Below are 22079 nucleotides of genomic sequence, written 5' to 3'. Positions count from 1 at the left end.
TATTAATATGAAATTTATCTCACAAATTAAAGATTTGTACAATATTTTCAAGAAATGTATTTTTGATTTTCATACGATAAAATAATATATTTCAGTGTAAGAACATAACCAGTATAAATTTGATAAATACAATAACAATATATTAATAATAATAATAATAATAATAATAAACAAGTCACAAATTACATAACAATGCCAAGGGTGTCCATATAATAAAATATTAAAAAAATAAAATCTATGTAAATAAAACTGCCAAAATAATAATAATAATATTAATAACAAAATATTAAAACAAATAAATAAAATAATAAAAGGCCTTCCTATTTCACAAAATATTAAATGTATTAAATAAAGAAACAGTTTCAATCTTTTTTTGTTTGTACTCTCCATTATACTAACTATATAGTTATAAATGCTTATCGATTTACACCGATGAATATGAAACTTAAGTATAATCACAAAATTAATAATGTATGCCTCATTTTCCGAACTCTTTCCTTAATTAAAAAAAATTACACGGTCATATAGCAAAAGAAAAATTCAAAATTGCACAACAATTTATCATTAGTCAGTCATAAATGTCCTTTTTTTTATTAATGCAATAATAACAAATACAAGACAAGACAGTAATGAACAATAACAGAGGGTTACATACAAAAAACAAAAACAAAACAAAGAATACTAAAGTAGCTTATATGATTTACACCATTGCATGCAATAGAACTTTTTGAGTTCTTCAAAGAATTTAAATATATATCAAAATCTTTCTTAAAAATAAAAAAGAAGGAGTTTTCTTTGAAAATTTACACTTGTGAATATAAAATTTGGCCAGAAAAAGAAGCAAATTTAAAATGACATGGGTCTAATTTCAAAGAGTCACCAAAAAACAAAATGTTTGGCTTATACAGAAGTTTGAGGATAGATACCTTTTAACAAAGTTTGAGAAGCCAACCCAAAATATTTTACAATACATACATTCTTTTCATAAATGTCTCTGTTGTTTACTGAAAAGTATTGTATGACGCATTTCCGGTGACGTAGACCTTTACAAAGGAAGTATTGACATTCATATGCGGAAGAAGCTAGACTGGGGAAAACACTCGGGTGGATCGACGAACTGTAACTTTAAATAAGGAATAGAAGAAACAAACGACGGCGCAATATTTGTCCTGTTCAGCTACTTCTATCTCTGGTGGACGTTTTCCACATAAAGAAAAGGCAAGGTAAAAACGAGAGCGATATAGGCCTCCATTGTTTCTTTCTTTTGTTGAGCTAATTTTAGCAATTGAGCTCATTATTATTAATATTATTTAGGAAAAGTCTTGGTCGTTTTATACTAGGATAATCATTTAATTTTTCAAAGTTTGAGTCTGGATTATTGGTGTTCTTTCGAGTAAGTTTCAGAGTGTATTGTGCTACACGGCGCTGTTCATTGTCATTAACAGTATCATATATATGTATATATTAGCTGAATAATGAGTGTTCGAATTTGTTTCTGTCATAAATTGAGATGGAAGAGAACAGCGATTACAGTAGGGGTGATGCCATTTGATTCATAGCATGTAATTTGAGAGTACCTATAGAAACCACTTGTTCACCTTATGACATGCCTGCAAAGAATGATGTCATAGCATCACGTGCCCGAGAGTCATGGAAATATAAAATATGAATTCCTTTCTGTGACATAATCATCTGTCTGTAGTGTTGTTTGGATAATTTATCAGATTGTGAAAACCCTTAAAATGAATCCTTAAAGGATTAGTTCACTTTCAAATAAAAATTTCCTGATAATTTACTCACCCCCATGTCATCCAAGATGTTCATGTCTTTCTTTCTTCAGTCGAAAAGAAATGAAGGTTTTTGATGAACACATTCCAGGATTTTTCTCCATATAGTGGACTTCAATGGAGCCCAAATGGCTGAAGGTCAAAATTACAGTTTCAGTGCGGCTTCAAAGCGTTCTACACGATCCCAGACAAAATCATCGTTCATTTTCTAAAAAAAAAAAAAAAAAAAAAAAAAAATATATATATATATATATACCTGTGGAGGGCTGTAATACACTTAGCAGTGTCTACACTGCCGGAATTCTAATAGAGAAGAAGAAGAAGAGAGCTAGTTCAAGATGAGCATTTATTGTTAAAAAGTATAAAATTTTTAATTTTCTTTATTTTTTTAGAAAATGAGCAATGGTTTCTCTAGATAAGACCCTTATTTCTCGTCTGGGATCATGTAGAACGTTTTGAAGCTGCACTGAAACTGTAATTTTGACCTTCAACCATTTGGACTCCATTGAAGTCCACTATATGGAGAAAAATCCTGGAATGTTTTCATCAAAAACCTTCATTTCTTTTCGACTGAAGACAGAAAGACATGAACATCTTGGATGACATGGGGTGTGAGTAAATTATCAGGAAATTTTAATTTGAAAGTGGACTAATCCTTTAAGATTTTCCTTCAAACACCTAACAATCTGGTCTTTTTTTCTCTCTTTTTGTATTTGGCCACATCAGATGGAGTTCCTGTTTGGAAGGAGAAAGACTCCAGAAGAGATGCTCAGACAGAATCAGAGAGCGCTAAATAGAGCCATGCGAGATCTTGACAGAGAACGCCAGAGGCTGGAGCAACAGGAAAAGAAAATAATTGCTGACATTAAGAAAATGGCCAAACAAGGACAGATGGTTAGGAGAGTTTCAATTTGACATGTCTCTGTTACTGACATGTCCATGAAGTCTCACTTGAGCGCAAGTAATATTCTTTTTCCGACAGGATGCTGTGAAGATCATGGCTAAGGACTTGGTCCGCACAAGACGATACGTTAAGAAATTCATCATGATGAGAGCCAATATTCAAGCTGTAAGCCTTAAAATCCAAACCCTCAAATCAAACAACAGCATGGCACAGGCTATGAAAGGAGTCACCAAAGCTATGGCCACCATGAACAGACAGGTATATCTGCAATATCATTCTCAGTTTTTATTTGTCTTGTCAACAGATAGCTTGTTGATGTGCATTTGTTTGATGTGAATTCCTTTTTCTCTCAATGCAGTTGAAGTTGCCACAGATTCAGAAGATCATGATGGAGTTTGAGCGCCAAAGTGAAATCATGGACATGAAGGAGGAGATGATGAATGATGCAATCGATGATGCAATGGGAGATGAAGACGATGAAGAGGAAAGGTGAGAATTCCAATAAATCAGCATATTAGAATGATTTCTGAAGGATCATGTGACACTAAAGACTGTAGTAATGTCTGCTGAAATTTCAGCTTTGCCATCACAGTAATAAATATTTAAAATATATATTAGTATTGTCAATCAATAATAAAAAAAATTAACTAATTAATCACATTATTTTAATGTAATTAATCGTGATAACTCGTGATTAACTCTTAATAAGAATCACAAGCTGAAGTGTTATAAAATACATGAAGACTGGGTTTTTATAGGCCTTATAGACAGACAGCTTGAGAGTGACTCCTGAAGGACCAGCACCACATCCTCTTGTACCACTGTTTGAAGAATTTATCTTCCAGAATCTGGCAGTAAAGTGTGGGAGTTCACTTTTAGTACATCTCTTATCCTGAAATTCTTATTAAGAGCGGGTCATTTTTTAGGATTCTTTAGCTAACCTAAGTCTCTGAGATCCTGAAACCTTGCACTTCTGGAAACTCCAGGTAGGTTGCAGTTCTGGAAAATGGTGGCGCTGGAGACTAAAGGCTTCCTGATGGTTTCACACTTAATTCTTCACCTTAATTCTTAATTATTTTGCAGTTAACATGTGTCTTTTCTTTTCCACTTGTTTTTGTATGACCCCACTGACCCAATGAGCATTTTGCTGTCCCTTGGTCATGCTTTAACTTTGCAATTTCTAGTATTGCATTAGTATTGCATCCTTCTCATGAGTATTTAATAATTTTTGACTTTTCAGTCTGAGTTAAATCTCTTTTTTGGCTCATTTTGCCTGTAAAAGAAAACCTGCCTAATAATCCTGAATATAAGACATTTTTCATTTCTAGCCTTCATGAACAATTATATATCACTTATAAATAATTACAAACAATATTAATAGTAGTTATTAAGATTGATGTGGATTGGAATTGGTAAAATGTGCTTGGAAAAAAAAATATGATCAGAAAATCAACTTGCCTAATAATTCTGCACACAGTGTAAAACTCTATACTGCCGTATGTCTTTCTGTGCACACGAGTTGTCTTGAGGCGCTTGAATAGTTTACAATCATTTGTGTAAATAAGAGCATGATCATGTAACCCTAGTCAAATTATGATGGAAAAAACGGATGCTGCGTTAATTGCGTTAAATATTTTTAACAGTACTAAAATATATTCAAATAGAAAACAGCTATTTTATAATGATCAAATAAATGAAGCCATGGCAAGCAAATGAGACTTTTCTTTATAAAACATTAAAAAATCAGTAGTGTAGCTCCTGAATAGAGATGTCTCCATACCAGACTTCGCACTCTCCTAACATGCACTCTTTTTGCTTCAAATTCAGTGATGCTGTGGTTTCTCAAGTTCTGGATGAGCTCGGTCTGACTCTGTCTGACGAACTTTCAAGTAAGCCAAAAAGACAACACAGTTACTAACTATGTCTTAAAGTTTTAGCCAAAGTTGTTCTTATATTAACTTTATTTAATTCAAACAGACCTGCCTTCTACTGGAGGGAGCCTTTCGGTTGCAGCTGGGAAGAAAGCTGAACCGCAGCCTACACTGGCAGATGCTGATGCTGATTTGGAGGAGAGGCTGAACAACCTCAGGAGAGACTGAGAAAGACTTTCAGTGAAGGTTTTGATTCAGAAATGTTTGAGTAAAGCTCGCTTCACTAAAATGTAGACTGATGCAAAGAGAGAGGATGTGAATGCTGTCTTTTTTTCTGACATTTGACGCTTTAATGCGTCCCTTTTGTTTTTATGTCCTCTTTTTATGACATGTGCTGTATAAATGTTACCAAACATATAACCCAAATGAAGATGCAATGCATCAGACTGCCCTCATGCCTTCTGTTTAGACAAATGCTTTTAAAGGTGATAAAATCAACAAAGAATCTGCTTACCCCGGGATTCCAACTTGATCTTTTGAGGAAAACTTAACACTAAGTATTTTACTGCTATAAAATTTGGTTTATCACACATCATCTTTTAATTCTAATAAACAGATGGTGATCCTAATCTTTTATATAAATAGTTCAAAATGGAGTCACTCCAGTTTTCAAGCTGTTCCTATAAGGGAACATCAGAGAATTCTCTTTGAAATACCTGTGCTATTATACTATCATTATCTTCTGTTAATATTTTAATTGTGATCTTTTTAGTGGTAAATACCTTCATATAATAAATGTGGTGGTATATATATGTTTCTCAAAGTGATTGAATCTTTAGTCCCAGGCCTGTTCAGTGAACTATAAACCTTCATGAACTCAAGTTTGTGCAAGGCAATGTCTCACAATAACTTTTCATTTAATTAAAAAATCTTGGAGGCAGTTTTCCAAAGCTTGTTTTGTCACAAAATAATCTAAAGAAATATTAAAAAATATTAGAAATATTATTAGTGTATTTATCTCATGGTAAATCAAAAGAGGTGGTATATTTTGAAAATATTTCATTATTTTGCCTTTTTTTTTTTTTTTTTGGTTCAATAAACATTTTTCACACTCGAGTTCTGTGATTTGTTACAATGGCCGTCAGATATAATTTTGCATGTATGGGTAATTCTCAATAAGAAATGTGGATTTCACCAAAGAAATTACAGAACGACTTTACAATTAACTTACCCCAAACTGAATTTTGCATAAAACACAAATAATTAAATTGCATTAAAAGTGTTTATAATCAAAACTGTGTTAAAATACTTAAATTATAAAGCTTTTGAATAAATGGGATCTGTTTTCATTATTTTGCCCTTGTGGCAAATCACATCTTTGTAATGCCAAGCTGCCAAATCAAATGATTTGGGAAGAAAGACACCAGTAAAACCTAATATGGACACATAGAACATTAAAAACTTTGCATCAATTATGAAACCACAAAAGTTTTATCTATTTTTTTATTTTATTTTTTTTGAAAAACAAAAATTCTTATTTTGTAAATAATGCTATCAATATAATATCTATGCTGGACATACAACGTTTCTGACATTAAATAAAAAAATAACAGCAACATTTTCCTTATTTACAGCCAATGTGTGTCAGTAAAGCTATTTACATCGGTCCAGTTGTACACGTTCACAAAAAAAAAAAAAAACTTGATGTGTGGTGTTCACAAAATCAACACATTTACACAAAAAAAAGAAAATTACCACTTATCAGTTGGAACAAGAATTGAATATCTTTAGGAAATACATTACAAAGGTCTGGAAATCCCATGAATCCCATGAGGCACAGAATTTATGCAAAATTCATAAAGACAAGCAACACTTTTGGACATGGATTAGGTTTAAAGAAAATGGTGGTGTAAAAATTGTACTTTTAATAAGAATATTGGGGTACATCAAAAAAAACAAAAAACAACAGACCAACTAATCGATCCAAAAATAACGTTAAGGGCATTATCCTTAAACCTGTATGGGATGCTGAACAGCTTCAGAGAACCCTAAAATACCATACAAACAAATTCTTGCTACTCTTTTACAACGGGTCATTCATTTAAACATTTTAGCATCCTCACTCTAATCCTGCAAATATTTTTTCTCTAAACGACTATGCTAAGCTTACAAAAATATGTACATTGAGGCAGAGGATTTATCAAGACATTCATGCACAATTACATTTTCAAAAACAAAAACTCTTTAAAGTCATTCTGAACACAATTACATGCAAATGTGCAGCAATACTCCATAACCACAGTTTAGTGCACATTAAAACAGTATTTGCAGTGGAGCCTGCAATAATCAATATCACTTAAGCTCAGTGAAAATACACAGAACAGGACTACAAGTAAAGAATTAAATCAAGGCCACACCACACTGATTGTGAGGGAACTAAAATAGCAGTTAACCGGGCAGTTGTTGCTTTATTATCGGGGCACAGTAAAACGAAAACTCAGCTGTAATGCTGCCATTTCCTTCTCGCCCAAACAGACTGATCAAACAGTGCTTTGCCACTTTTAATCCCATGTTCTACCACAGGACATGAAGTAGCACTCCTCTGTGTGGCATTCAACTCGGACACACGCCCAGAACAGGTGCGACTTATTTCCGACAGGTCCTGTGGGGAGTTTGTTTCTTCTGGTTTTCAATGCGACATCGACTTCTTTCATCAAGCCAGGGCAACTCAAAGTTCCTAGCAGACAACAAAAGTGGATCGATATGTTCACAATGCCTTATAATTGTTATAATGACACTTAAACAGTACTTAAAAGCAGTTACATGTTACTCAGAAGGTTTTCAAAAAGAAAAAAGGCTTACTGTGCAGGTAAATTAGGCAGAGGCCGACCAAACGCCACCACTGGCAGAAAGGGTGTGACTAGGATTGCCTCCACTATATAAGGGAACATCAGTAAAAATATAGTATATAACACGATAACAGTAGTTTTGTTCATTAATACGATACAAAATATTTTTTCAAATTAATCTTTCTAAGGCTTATACCACTGTCCAAATCGGGATGAAACGAGGACACTTCTGGCTCACTCTCCTGAACATTCGTTTTTTTCTTCTCCATGCGCTGCTGGAGTCTTTGCAGCATACGCTGTTCACGAATTCTCTGAATGTCCCATCTAACAGGAGAAAAAAAAAAAGAATATTAAGAGCATTAAAAGGGTTAAAGGATTTGTTCACTTTCAAATGAAAATTAGCCCAAGCTTTACTCACCCTCAAGCCATCCTACGTGTATATGACTTTATTTCTGATGAACATAATCTGAGAAATACTAATAATAATCCTGACGCATCTGAGCTTTATAATGGCAGTGAGTATGAGCTCGAGTATGAGCTGAAGAAAGTGCATTCATCCACATCCATCCATCATAAACGCGTGCTCCGGGGGGTTAATAAAGGCCTTCTGAATCGAAGCGATGCATTTGTGTAAAAAAATAAGTAAAAAAGCCAGACCGCCTTCCGTATTCAACGTACGAAGAAAGTGTAACTTACATGACGCCAGTTTACACTTTCTTCGTAACTTCAATACGGAAGGCGGTCTAACTTGTTATATATGGATTTTTTTTGTTTTTACACAAATGCATAGCTTCGCTTCAGAACACCTTTATTAACCCCCAGAGCCGTGTGGAGTACGTTTATGATGGATGGATGTGGATGGAGGCACTTTCTTCAGCTCATACTCATTGATCCCTATCACTGCCATTATAAAGCTCTCGTCAGGATATTTATTAATATATCTCCGATTGAAGAAAGTCATATACACCTGGGATGGCTTGAGGGCGAATAAAGCTTGGGCTAAATTGACTTGTCACAAATTCACAATAAATCAATAAATATCACAATATAACTCAATTCACTTGATTGATTTTTTAAAATTAAAAGTCTTTTTTAGAATTAAATCTCACCTTTTTCGTCTCTTCTCATCCAGTTCTAACTTTGCGTGCCGTTTCAGAAAAACACCGTCATCAAGATTCTATAGAAACCAAGATTGATAAATGATACTGGACCTCTTAAGATTCTTGAGACTTATGTATAATATGCATAACCTGATATTGCTGAGTTCAACATGTTCCTGGGTCAACATTTTTGTTGATCCTGGAACAACATTCAAATCAACCAATCATATTTGAGGGACAGTTTAACAGATTATGTCAAGTTTAGGCTTAAAATCATGAATTGGTGCTTCTACATCAGTGTTATTCATCTATCATTTCCCTCTGATTTTTGGGATAACTTATGGGTAGGATTAGGTTTAGGGGTAGGAATAGGGTTAAGACTAAATTTTCAGACTAGAATGTTGTTCCAGGATCAACAAAATATGTTGACCCAGGAACGCATCTAACTCAGCAATATTAGGATGTGCTGTATAATATATATATATATGATATTAATGATAACTCTTACTTCGGGGATGTCAACTGCATCCTCCTCCTGGAGGGGTTCCATGATGTTTTCTCTCCATGATGGGACTGAGGAAATATTTGTATTAGAATTTGTAAATCAATGTTTATAACAGCCATTTTGCATTTGAACCAGGCACTTACTTGCAACATCCTCTTCTTTCTTTGGACACTCTTCCTGTAACGGAGAGGCTGGAGGTTGCTGCCAGCAGCATAGGTACATCTCGGTTGTTGTCATGTACGGAAGCTCTTCGGTTTCTCTGCTGTCTTCTCCCTCTGGATGCAGGTCAGTCTGTCCGGATGATTTCACAACGTTCGTCTTCTCTGGGGTCTCTTTGCTTCGCAGGTCATGCTGACATGGCGACGTCCCTCCTGTATCTGATTTTTGGGGGGTCATTCTTGAGGACTTACCCCTTGACCTCTGCATCTTTGTTTCTAACATGTTCATCTTCCTAGATGGAGTATTGACAGGTTATATCAGTCAAGCAGAAGCCACAAGAAGAAATAAAAAGTAAAAAAATAACAGAAAAGAGAGACTAACAGGTAGAGCTGCATGATTAATCGTTAAAAGATCTCAATCTCCATTCAAACACCTAATGATCTCATTCCTAAATGACAATGTCTATTAAATGACAAAAATCACCTGAACATTCAAATTTCTATTAAGAAAAGAGCAAATCCTTTTGAAAGTAACTTCTCAAATAAAGATTGTCAATTAAACTGTTACGTTACTAAATGTTGACAAGTGATTTAAAAATGTCATTTTATGTATATCATTGAATCATTTATTCAAGAGATTCGTTCAAAAACGCTGATTCATCCAGCAATGAAACAAATGAAGTATTTATGAGTGAGTCATTGAATAATTTATTCATTTTTTAAACATTTTAAATAGACTGCAACAATCAACATTTTGTCAGAACCTTTAGTAAATCATGTTATTTTGTTTAGTTGGCTTTTGTCTGTTCAGGATCATGGGAGAATCGTGATCTCTATTTGAAACAAATAATCGTGATTCTCAATTTATCCAGAAACGTGCAGCTCAACTAATAGGTGAATTTACCATTCTTACCTCTTTTGCACTTTGCCACCTGACTTGGATGTCTGAGTTTGAGGGCTGTCCCCCAAATCTGATTCCCAAAAGTCATCCGTGTCAGGGACCCATCTCTCTAATGGCTGGAAGAGCCTCTTGTCACGTGGTTCCTTGCTTAACAACTGCAAACGGCGCTCCATCCGCTCAATTCGGGCAAGCAACTATTTCAAGGCAGGACAAATACATTAGGGAAAAAAACAAAAATCAATATCCCACAAACCATGAATGTTACACTACAATTCAAAATTTTGAGGTCTGCAAGGTTTTCTGCAAGTCTCTTATGCTCATCAAGGCTGCATTTATTTGATCAAAAATACAGTAAAAACAAAATATTGTGAAATATTATTACAATTTAAAACAACTGTTTTGTATTTTAATATATTATAAAGTGTAATTTATTCCTGTGATGGCAATGCTGAATTTTTAGCGGCCATTATTTCAGTCTTAACTGTCACATTATCACATGATTTAGTGCTCAAGTAACATTATTATTAATGTTGAAATCAGTTGTTACACTTAATATTTCTGTGGTTAACCGTGATACCCTTTTTTCCAGGAGTCTTTGATGAAGACAGTTCAAAAGAACAGAATTTATTTGAAATAGAAAACTGTTGTAGCATAATAAATGTATTTTGACCAATGTAATGCATCCTTGCAGACCCTAATGGTCGTGTACATACCGTATCTCTGTCTGATTTGAGTTCATCTATTTCCTTGTCCTTAGACTGCAGCTGTTGCTGTTGCTGCTCTATTAAGTCCAGCTGAAGCAAAAGCAGTTGTTTAAGGCAGGTGGCTTGTGCGTGAGGATGACCCGTGATCTTCCTCAAATTTGTCTTTTTACCCTCCGAGTGTTCATGTGACGCCCCCATGGTCTCTAACCCTTTGGCACTTTTCTCACCCACAGGGTCTCTAGAATTACTATGTGAATTCATGGATACAAACTCTGGCTTGTTATCAATGGTGTTGGTCTGTCCAAGAGGAGTTTTACTTTTTACAGGGGTGCCTTCACCCCCCATTTGTTTAGCTTGAGATGACAGTGTTTCTGTGCCCACAGAGCCAGCCTCTGAAGCCACAGCCAACTCTCTGCCAGGCTTTAAAGGCAATGAAGTCCGTTCAGCTTTCCCACCAAAAGTCTTGTCCAAGATCAGATGTTGTCTGTTGCTGTCTGGAGTGTCACCAAGAGAATCACTGAGCTCTTTTCGGACACTAACTGGGTGTCTCGTTTGGGATGGGCTGAAGTCACAGTTGTTTGAGTACAATCCCACTTTAGAAAAGCATTCAGGTCGCATATTCATGGCGAAGAGAAACCTCTACCCTATGAACCATGGCTACTATAGAGTTGATATGTCTGCAGACCTATACCTGAAAAAAAAAAACATAAATTATTCAATTAGAATCAATTTTATAACAAAGTAACGAATATGTAAATTGTATATTATTATTTAAAAATCCCCTTGAATGCAGAAGAAATGTGAAAACTGCAAAGAAGTATATAGTTTCTGTCTATATGCAACCTATGCTTCTTTATAAAGTTACAATTAAACCAGCGGGTGAGCAAAGACTAAATAAAACTCTAAAACCGTTCACATAATATCGCTTATGATATAAGTTGCCTATTGGCTAAAAATCATTTGCTTAGTCATAAACAACAGATCACTGCAGCTCACTACCGGTTGGACTTGCATGAAGACATGCACACATTTATTATACCATTACTAAAGATACATATGAATCTTCTTACTAAACGCTATGATGCATATTGTTCAAGAGGTATGAACCATTTTAACTTGAGCTAATAATAAATAGCGCGCCTCCATTTTGATCCTCATTGCTAGCTAGCCGCTATTAGCAAACGATGTTATGTCGTTTTCGCTGCACGGTTCAGTCAGAATCCACTCTATACCGCATTTCTTACATAGTTACGGGTTCACCCCGGGTAAACCCTCAACAGTCAGAAGAAACGCGTCTTAAATAAAATTTCTACTTTACTTTTATTGTTGTTTGTCCCCCATTTTCAGGCTTGAATCTGCACAATGTCCCAACATAGGAGTGCGTTTGAATCAGTGCGCATGCGTAGTGTGAGGACATGTTTACATTCAGAGTAACGGGGTCTATCGCGCTATATTAAAAGTCAGTGTGCATGTAAATGTTTATCTGCACTAACTTACGTTAACGTTAATTTAACCTATGGAAACTGGTAAAGATAGTCGTCGTAGTGGAACGCTAGTTGTCTGTCAGAGGACAAAATATGGATCGTACCGTGCACACTTGGGGAGAGGACCTTTCAACGTCATTTCCGCCGAAGTTTTCGCACTTCTTTCGTTTCATTTTTAAATTTATTTATCCGGGATTAACCCTTTCGTGCATGAATTATGATAACTTACGTCATGATTTTTTCCTATGTGTTTTTATTGCTCATGGCATGAAAAACAAGAACCTTTTTACCTATATTTTTACTTTTATTTTCAGATTGCACAGTATGCGTTTATGTTTTTTACTGAAGAGATGCTGTATTGAACTAATACAGTAGTAGAGCAGTAATACTGTTCTGTAATTAGCAAACCAAGGAATAAAATGAATAAAATAATGTGAAAAAGTTAAGTGTCACTTTTGTCTTTGATAGGCTATCAGAACATGTGGACGTGTATGGCAAGCCGTTTTGACTTTTATTCATTCTCAGGATATGAATTCTTGATATCAACAATTCTTGATATCGGGAATTACATTTCGACTAATAACAATGGCAATTTTTGATATCAGGAATTACATTTCCACTATAACAATGTTAATTCTTGATATCAACAATTAAATTTTCACTAGTTAAAATGCTAATTTTTGATATCAAGAATTAAATTTCCACCAGTAAAAACTAGAATTCTTGATATCTGTCATTTGTATTTTCACTAGTGAAATGTCACCAAAGGCTGCCATTCAAATTCAGTTGTTGATATCAAGAATTAAATTTCCACCAGTAAAAACTAGAATTCTTGATATCTGTAATTGTATTTTCACTAGTGAAATGTCACCATAGGCTGCCATTCAAATTCCTGCCAATATTTAATTGTTGATATCAAGAATTGATTTCTTACCAGTTTAAATTCCAATTTCACATATGAGAAATACAATTCTTACTAGTAAAAATCATAATTTTTGATATCATTAATTACTTACTAGTGCAAATATCTATTCTTGAAATGAACAATTGAATTGCTACTAGTAACAATGTTAATTTTTGATATCAATAATTTGATTGTTACTAGTAAGAAAGCATTTTTAGATATCTGAAATTGTATTGATATCAAATTGGCACTAGTTGATACGTCAGTTCTTGATATGAACAACTGAATTGCTACTAGTAAATATGTTCATTTTTGATATCTGAAAATGTATTTCTGATATCAATATAATTTCAGTTATCTAAAAATCCTTTCTTACTAGTAACAATCAAATTATTGATATCAAAAATTAACATTGTTACTAGTAGCAATTCAATTGTTCATATCAAGAACAGATATTTGCACTAGTAAGTAATTAATGATATCAAAACATTATGATTTTTACTAGTAAGGATTGTATTTTTGATATGTGAAATTGGAATTTCAACTGGTAAGAAATCGATTCTTGATATCAACAATTGAATTTGAATGGCAGCCTATGGTGACATTTCACTAGTGAAAATACAATTACAGATATCAAGAACTGAATTGTTGATATCAAGAATTCATATCCTGAGAATGAATAAAAGTCAAAACGGCTTGCCATACCATATGCCATAGGCCGTGATCTCTACAAGATCTCTATAACTGGTGAAGGTAGCTACAACTCTGTTGAAACCCAACTCATGTAGATAATGCTACACTTCCTCCAGTCTACCAGAGTACATTGATTTACCCTTATTAGCTGATAATTCCGATTATGTTAAAAATGGACAAATTTAGCTCTCGCATTTCAAACTTCAAATTCTCATATTTATCTTTTACATTAGTCATAAGGTGTGATGGTTAAATGTAGAAATTTGTATTTCACACGTATGGGAAAGTATTGTATGACCCAGCAGGCTATATATCTTATTTTCAATGGTACTCAGTTTACCTTCTGGTTTCAGCGGCATAAGATTACATGCATTTACATGTGTGTAACTGATATCACCAGCAGGGGGAGATATAGTACAATTGATTACATTTGTCTGACGCTTGCTTTCTCACGTAGCTTGAATGTATTTGTAGAAAAGAGTGGTTTCAAAAAGTGTGCATAATATGGCCCAAATGCAGTTATGTTGTTATTTTACAATTACCAGTAAGGCCAACGAATATGTCTTAAATGATTGAACACAGGCAGGCGTAGACTGAGGTTCACTTCCCTCAGCTGGAATAGCCTCAGAGGGCTTGAGTCTCTCTCTCTCTCTCTGAGAAATTGAGAAAACTAAAGCGTATTATCTCACTTGACTTTTGCAAGCTACTGATCTCTAAAAGACTTAAATGGATCACATGAATGTGTGTTTCTGTGTGTTCGCAGGCTGTTTATGTTCTTCAAATTCAGAGATAAACGTAAGTAATTAAATGTAGCAGACCCTCACTTATCGTGACTTGTCAAACTCGCCTTGTTTAGGTGCCAAATGTTGACCTACAATCCTAAATTTTAATGGTTTTGATGTAGTGGTACTCAACAATTAATATTCATAATCCAGTTAGATCCACTTTTATCACTATGCTATGGCACAGAAAACAAAAATATGTTCAAACATTTTGCTAATGGTCACATTATGTATTGAAAACGCTATTTCTTAATGTTCAAAATGTCCAAAACTTTTTTTGTCATTAAAAACAAGCAAGCAAGCCCAGCCCAGGTGAGAAAAAGTAATGCAAAAATATTATAACGCATTAGTTTCCATAAAAAGTAACTAACTCAGAATCATGAATCATTGGTATAACCTGTTGCTTAAATGAAATCGTTCGTCAAGATTTTGTCTTTAAAAGTACAGAAAAGATATTTAGGAACACCAATCCTTGATGACTTTACATTTTCTTGTCTCATATCATATCCATCGCAGCATCTTCAGATCGAAAGTGATTATATTGCAGATTAAAGTATAGCAGCTACAGGTCTTGTGGCATCTGTCATATTCTCCCTGCATGCATAATGTACAAATGGCTTTCCTCCGGTATGTGTCTGCTTGAGTATTGAATATGTGAGCATGTGCATGATTAATTATTAGATTATGCTGTTCATAATTATAATATCAGTCAATATTTTCCCCACCATATGCTGCAGATGCACAGGGGTGCCCCTCTCTCCTTATCACAATGGCTTTCACACCAGGAGGAGAGAGCAGGCTAACGTTTGGCAGGTATCTCTCTAATGCTCTTAGCCATCTGCCAATTGCCTGGGCTCTCCCCACAAGAACATAATGTTTCTGATTACTGGGTTAATTTCAACACAGTTTGGCACAGTGGAGGCTCTGCAATCTCTTGCTGCACAGTTAGCACGTTTGGCCGGCAGCCATCATGCTGCCTCCAGCCCGGCGCTGAATAGGTTCGGGTTTAGCCAAAGGGGCTGATTCAGAACAGTGCATCCTGGAGGTTGCTGAATACTATGATCATGTATATTTTTACATTCGCTGATTTCTCCTCTGCCAGAATCAGAACATCACCGATTGCTTTATGTAACAGATGAAACAATGTATTCAATCCTCTCGCTCTGCTCCTTTTCCATTCTTGTACACTCATCTTGTTAGTCCATCTTTTAAATTGGCATCTGTATTGGCCTGCTTTTAGTCTCCATAAGCTCCAGCTGCTGCTTTCTATTTCCACAGAATGACCTTGGTGGGTGCATGGGGTGTCAAGTGTAGAAGGGGATAACACAGGGGCTCATGATTTTTGTGAGTAGCCTATCCTATCATATCAAAAGCCAGTTAAACTCAATTTATCCACACTTTCTGTTACATTAATATAGTTACATCACTTCTGGAAGCATTATAAATATTTTAAAGAACTACTGCAGAAAGAAAAAGTACCCACCAAAGTATTGCAAACTAAATAAATCACAAGTTTTGGTTTTGACATCTTGTGTAGAGAAGTTTCATTAAGACAAATCTAAACTTCATGCTTAACTCTGGTATGTGAGTTTCGTAATAAATAAGTTAAAACTTATACTTTATGACATTGACCCTGCATGGGGGCACTCGTCCAAAAAGTCCAAAATGTCTCTTCAGTTCATACATGAGGTGAAAAATTCTGTAATAAAGAAAAGTTAACTTCTTTTCTTGCTCTGATTGATTGATTGATTGATTGATTGATTGATTGATTGATTGATTTATTCATTCATTCATTCATTCATTCATTCATTCATTCATTCATTCATTCATTCATTCATTTTTATTTTTTATTAATTTATAAATATTTATTTATCTTTTAAAGGGTTAGTTCACCCAAAAATGAAATTTATGTCATACTCACCCTCTTGTCGTTCCATACCCAAAAGACCTACGTTCATCTTCGAAACATAAATTAAGATATTTTTGATGAAATCTAAGGGTATCTGATCCACACATAGGCAGCAACGTCACTGCACCTTTTGACGTCCAGAAAGGTAGTTGAAAACATGGTTAAAATAGTCAAGCGTGACTACAGTGGTTCAACCCTCATGTTATGAAGCGACGAGGATACTTTTTGTGCGCAAAAACAAAATAGAAATAATGACTTTATTCAACAATTTGAACTGTTGTCATATGTAGTGAACTCAGTGAAGGCTTCCTTGTTTATGTCCGAACGCCGGCTCATTATTGGCCGGATCCTGTGTCAGCATGCATGCGTCGTGCTGCTCACTTGTTCAGCTTCGGCCAATAATGAGCCGTAGTCACTTTGACTATTTTAACCATGTTTTCAACTACCTTTCTGGATGTCAAAAGGTGCAGTGACGTTGCTGTGGTATCAGATATCCTTCGGATTTCATCCAAAATATCTTAACTTGTGTTCTTAAGATGAATGAAGGTCTTATGGGTGTGGAACAACAAGAGGGTGAGTACTTAATGACAGAAATTTCATTTTTGGGTGAACTAACCCTTTAAGGCCTTGTGAACTGTTTCTTTACTAGCAAAAACTGTTAATTCCGTAAACTAGTTCACTTAAGTTGCTTTTCCACCATCAGGTGGAACGGTTCTAGTTATATTTCTACATGAGCCTGGTAAGGCACAATTACTAACTGTTTTCGACCCGGAGTTCTCAGTATGGTTGGCTAACCATGCTGAACCGTGCTGTTAGAATGCTTGTAGTGATGTCGCAACTCAGGATTGGTCACTTGTTTGTTGCCTGGCTACCAGTTTCTCTGTAGCTGGTTAAGCGCGCTATTTAAGTGATGTCAACTGGGATTGGCTCGGAATGGAATGGTTAAGCAAAGAGAAAGGTTTTGGTTTTGGTAATTTACACATTTTATACGAAGTGACTTATATTGCAAGCATTTCCTGCCTGGGAATCACGCTCTACTATTTGAGCTACAGGAATGCTTTGTATTGCTTCATCCAAACTTCTGTGGCATCCTGTGCCATTCAAGCGACAGCCATTGATTTTAGAGGGAATGCTGACAGATAGCTTTCTCCAGGTATTATAAAGCTCCTTTCAGAAATCCAATTTGTTGTACTCCCTCTTGATTTCAAAATGACCCAGCTCTTTCCACACCCTCAAAACATATCTTGCTCATTGCTATCCGTCACACTCTCCCCTAGTGCTTTCTCTAGCATGCAGGCGCCATAACTTCCCACCCCATATCCCCAGAACACACATTTATACACGCATCCCCTGCTCGCAGCTATGATACCCATTTTATCACCATATCCAGTAAATATATGGCATTGTGTGAATCAGTGTCTTTTATTAATTATCAAAATATGTATGCGAGTTTTTTTTCTGAGGGGAGACAAAGGGGTCAGGCGTACCTCTTTAGGCCGACAAGCAAATGGGCGAAAAACAAACAAAAAGGTCTCGTAACCAGGCGGAGGGAGTGACTCAGACACAATCAATTCTCCATGAGCTCTCAGTGGAGCTTCGAAAGCCATGGAAACAAAAACAACACTCCCAACTCAGGTTTACAGCTCAAGGACCCGTCCTGTTTATTTTCAACCTCCAAAACCAACCCTGTTATTATTCCTGCAGCGGTCGGAGTTGACTTGTAAAATACTCTGTGTGGGAGGGATGGAGAAAGCTTTTTGAGTTCCATCACAACAAAGTTCACTCTAAGGTGACAAAAGTGCTCTTTTTGCATGCCAACACCTGGCCCTTATCTAATAGCCTAATTAGTCTGTAATAAAGGAGACTAATGGGTCTGTTCATTTAAACTAATCACCTGGCTTTTGGCACCTTTTCCCACCCACATTAAGAGTAAATGTTGAGTCCTTTAGTGTAATTATAAAAAGTAAAAAATCATTTCATTAAGCTTCTGTCAGATATATAATGATTTTAAGTGATGTTTGAATGGCTTTGTCAGATTTGGCTTGTTTTAAATGTTCTTTTCTGTCTTTTTACCTCTCCTCTCTTCTTTTCTTGGCTCTCTCTTTCATTTTCTGTCCTTCCATCTCCTCTTCTGTCCTTTCCTCCGATCTCCTCTGCTCTCCTGCAGTGACCGCATGATTTATGCCTCTCTCCTAGTCTGAGAGTACATAAATACATATAAAGGTTGTAAACTCCCACCATCCATAAAAATGATTAAAGCACCTATTTTGGTTAAATCGGTGCCTGCCCACAACTGTGTTTGATTTTCCACCTAAACCAGAGCCATGTGACTCTCTGCTCGGGCTTCCAGGTCTACACACACACACTCATACACGCCCTTCTCCTTGGGGCAGGAAATGAAAGCCAGAACAGGAATGGGAATAAAAAAAATATTTGGATGTCATCTTTTGAAGATGAGTATTTTTGAGATATTTAAACCCAAAAGCTGCCTGGATGGTGCAGGGCCTCCTCTAGCATCAGTCTGATTGGAGTGATCTGTTGCTGGTTACAAGAGACAGGTCTGTAGCTAAAGGCAAGATCTATGAGATCTTTTAACACTGAAACTGCACACAGATGTTCAGGATCAGGATGCTATCTTTGTGTGTTGTATATGCGATTTGAACTGGTAGTCATCTCTGTATGAATATATCTGAATATCCTTCTACATGATGCTCTCCTGTCATACCCTCATTGAGATGACCTGAATATCTACACCTCAATTGGAGCAGATTTATAGTCTTGTCATCGCTAATTGTGTGTATTCCTTTCTGAGACTCCTATTTTGATACTCATTTTGTTCCTTTGCTTTTGTTTTCAGTTTCTGAGGTTTAGTACCTGTTTCCCCCATGTGTCTGGTTTAGTTGCTTGTACTCCTGTGTATTTATAGCCCTTTGTTTTAGTCTATTTATTGGTTATTGTGTGTATGCAAAGCTTTTTATGGCTCTTCTTGGTTTATCCTTTGTGTTAATAAAACACTGAAATTAGATCCTCAACTCTTTGCCTGTCTGGCCTTTACATTTGTTTTAGCTCAAACTGTAGAGCAAGGCACTAGAATTGCCAATGTCATGGGGTTGATACCCAGGAAAATGCTTAAATAAATAATTCATTATTTCTTTTTATTATACGCTCTCTGGAATACTTTAATTTGATTGGTTAATCGTCCATCTTGATGTGCCCTAATATCCCTAAAAATATGTCATCTATTTTAATGGTGTGACTGCCGAAACTGGTGGCATGAACAATCGGGCCCCTTGTTCCAGCCGTCCCCCCACTCTCACCTACACCAATCGGTGTGTGCAGCACCAGCTTCAAGCAGAACACATCTAATTTTACTCTATTGTTTTGCATGTTTGTATGTGCTTATATCCTATTTGTTTCTCAGCGGAAACTGAAAGATAAATATAATGTCTTGAAATAAAGTCAGTTGCCATGCATGTAATGTAATAAACATGTAATAAACATTGTCCCTTAATAACTAGTCTATTGTTGCAACATGGTGTGATTTTGAAAATATTAAAACTTCAAATTTTGGTTTAATTATAATTAATTACAAAATTATTACTATTATTACTACATTAATATTAATTCTGTTCTTAACCATATTCTATTTTGTTAAATTAACAGGGATTTTTTCCTTATTAACGTTCTATCAAAAATTAAATATTCATTTCAGAGAGTGTTTATCGACTTAAATTCTTATATTTTAAAATAGAGATTTTTTTTTATCAGAACTTGTGTGAATGTGTAACTTTTGCATGTAAAACAACGTTACGGAACATGAAGTATTGCTTAAGAAGGCTCAGTTTTCTCTGGCAAAATCAGATGCATACCTTCTGGTGAAAGAGAAGAGAGAGAATCAAGTATTTTTATTTTTTTTTTTTCATTCTTTTAGAGAGAAAAAAACATGAGGGTTGGAGAGAGGGGGCTTCAGGTGTAAAAGCAGTGGGGAGCTTTTGCTTGGCTCATGAAGAATGTCAGCTGGAGACTTGATGTTAATGTAAAAGTCCTGGGTGAGTCCTTCAGGCGAGCCACTCTCCTTCCCTGTTGAGGCGGATCACCAAGGTGAGAATTCAGTATGTTATATTCCATAAAATAAATGGCTATAAGGACAAAAGAAGATATGGAATAAGGCCTAAAATAACTTTTGCTGAACTTGTCAGTTGTACTCTGTGTCTGTACTTGTGTTAAACCTGCATATTTTTTGTCTGCTATAATTCTCTCCACCTACATATGAGACTAATTAATGCTCCTGAGTATCACTGCTCCAAGCTATTAGACCCCAAATTACAAACATGTATGTCTCTTTGTCCTAATGTTAGAGAACAGTTAGGGTGGTCACCACACTTCACCCCCTTCTTTATTAGTGCCATGGTGGGTAAGGGTTAAACGCCGGGATGAGAAGGCCTACTGTTGCTGGCTAACATGCCCAGTTGGAGGTTTTTTGACCTGGGGTGCAAATCTGTCTTAAATAGGCCCTCTCCAGAGAGCCAGAGATGCAGGCTGGCATATCCTTCGTTACAGGGGGTTGTGAGTTTGTCCACAATGCAGATCATGTTTGAAAAGAAAGCCTGAGTGAGGAGAATAGAGGCAAAAAAGAAAAGAAATGAACTGTAAGTAAGGAAGATTGGTTTTTCTTATGTTGTGTATTGTTTTCTCATATTTCTTAATTGTTTTATTTTTTTTTTCATTTTGTTGGAAAACCTATGGCAGGTCCTCATTGTGACAACTTACCCCATGTAGTGTGACTATCCACCTAATTTTTGACATGCAAACATTTGTAACTTGAATGTGCAAGACTTCTCATATCATCTGCTTCTAGTTGATTTAAACTGTACAAACATAGCCCATTTTGCTGCTTGATATTGCAAACTGGTATTTCTTTGTAATTGTGTGGGGTTCCAATCCAGTTGAATGCCACAGCCTCCTGTTGCTGTCCATGTCCATCCCTTCATGACCACAGTGTACCCATCTTCTGATGGCTACTTCCAGCAGGATAATGTGCCATGTCACAAAGCTCAAATCATCTCACACTGGCTTCTTGAACATGAACTTGACTATACTCAAATGACCTCCACAGTCACCAGATCTTAATCCAATAGAGCACCTTTGGGATGTAGTGGAATGGGAGATTTGTATCATGGACAAATCTGCAGCAACTGTGTGATGCGATCATTTCAATATGGACCAAAATCTCTGAGGAATGTTTCCAGCACCTTGTTGAATCTATGCCACTATAGAATTAATGCAGTTCTGAAGGCAAAAGGGGAAGTATACCTAAAAAAGTGTATTTTTCCTGGGCAAACAGTGGAAATCTGCAATATTATTGTAGCCAAGACTTTATTTGATGTGCCTATCCTGAAAAATATTCATTGGAGTAAAAAGGGTGACAAACATCCCCGCTCTCTCTTTTATAGTGACAGCTGGCGTTATGGCAATATTGTTAGTACTAGACCGCCTCAGGCCAGGTGAGAGAAATATTATGTACAGAT

The 22079-nt window shown here is 35.8% G+C and overlaps 2 protein-coding genes across 2 annotated transcripts; one reads left to right on the top strand and one right to left on the bottom strand.

Annotated features, from left to right (window-relative positions):
• Window positions 1–1012: 1012 nt before the first annotated feature.
• chmp2a (charged multivesicular body protein 2A) lies at window positions 1013–5678 on the top strand. The gene is made up of 6 exons (XM_048170280.1): window positions 1013–1223; window positions 2514–2681; window positions 2770–2949; window positions 3050–3180; window positions 4519–4580; window positions 4669–5678. Exons 2-6 carry the CDS (start codon window positions 2514–2516, stop codon window positions 4788–4790), a joined length of 663 nt encoding a protein of 220 aa, XP_048026237.1. The 5' UTR covers window positions 1013–1223; the 3' UTR covers window positions 4791–5678.
• A 373-nt stretch (window positions 5679–6051) lies between these two features.
• Window positions 6052–12308, bottom strand: msl1b (MSL complex subunit 1b). Its single transcript, XM_048170279.1, has 9 exons — window positions 12098–12308; window positions 10789–11470; window positions 10088–10269; window positions 9160–9467; window positions 9020–9084; window positions 8521–8588; window positions 7608–7735; window positions 7425–7497; window positions 6052–7299 (listed from the first exon to the last, which is right to left on the bottom strand). Exons 2-9 carry the CDS (start codon window positions 11401–11403, stop codon window positions 7209–7211), a joined length of 1530 nt encoding a protein of 509 aa, XP_048026236.1. The 5' UTR covers window positions 11404–11470; window positions 12098–12308; the 3' UTR covers window positions 6052–7208.
• Window positions 12309–22079: the final 9771 nt, after the last annotated feature.

The sequence above is a fragment of the Megalobrama amblycephala genome, linkage group LG20 (genome assembly GCF_018812025.1).
Source record: "Megalobrama amblycephala isolate DHTTF-2021 linkage group LG20, ASM1881202v1, whole genome shotgun sequence".
NCBI lineage: Eukaryota > Metazoa > Chordata > Actinopteri > Cypriniformes > Xenocyprididae > Megalobrama > Megalobrama amblycephala.
Note: the sequence above shows the minus strand (reverse complement) of the source record. Positions and strands in the feature narration are given on the sequence as shown.

What these genes read in the sequence shown, in the direction of transcription:
- chmp2a (XM_048170280.1), top strand. Translation starts at nt 2,514, where the DNA reads ATGGAGTTCCTGTTTGGAAGGAGAAAGACTCCAGAAGAGATGCTCAGA. An exon ending in TGGCCAAACAAGGACAGATG is followed by an intron (nt 2,682 to 2,769) that starts GTTAGGAGAGTT and finishes TTTTTCCGACAG; the next exon opens with GATGCTGTGAAGATCATGGC. An exon ending in TCTGTCTGACGAACTTTCAA is followed by an intron (nt 4,581 to 4,668) that starts GTAAGCCAAAAA and finishes TAATTCAAACAG; the next exon opens with ACCTGCCTTCTACTGGAGGG.
- msl1b (XM_048170279.1), bottom strand. Translation starts at nt 11,403, where the DNA reads ATGAATATGCGACCTGAATGCTTTTCTAAAGTGGGATTGTACTCAAAC. An exon ending in GGTGGCAAAGTGCAAAAGAG is followed by an intron (nt 9,468 to 10,087) that starts GTAAGAATGGTA and finishes TACTCCATCTAG; the next exon opens with GAAGATGAACATGTTAGAAA. An exon ending in GAAAGAAGAGGATGTTGCAA is followed by an intron (nt 9,085 to 9,159) that starts GTAAGTGCCTGG and finishes ATATTTCCTCAG; the next exon opens with TCCCATCATGGAGAGAAAAC.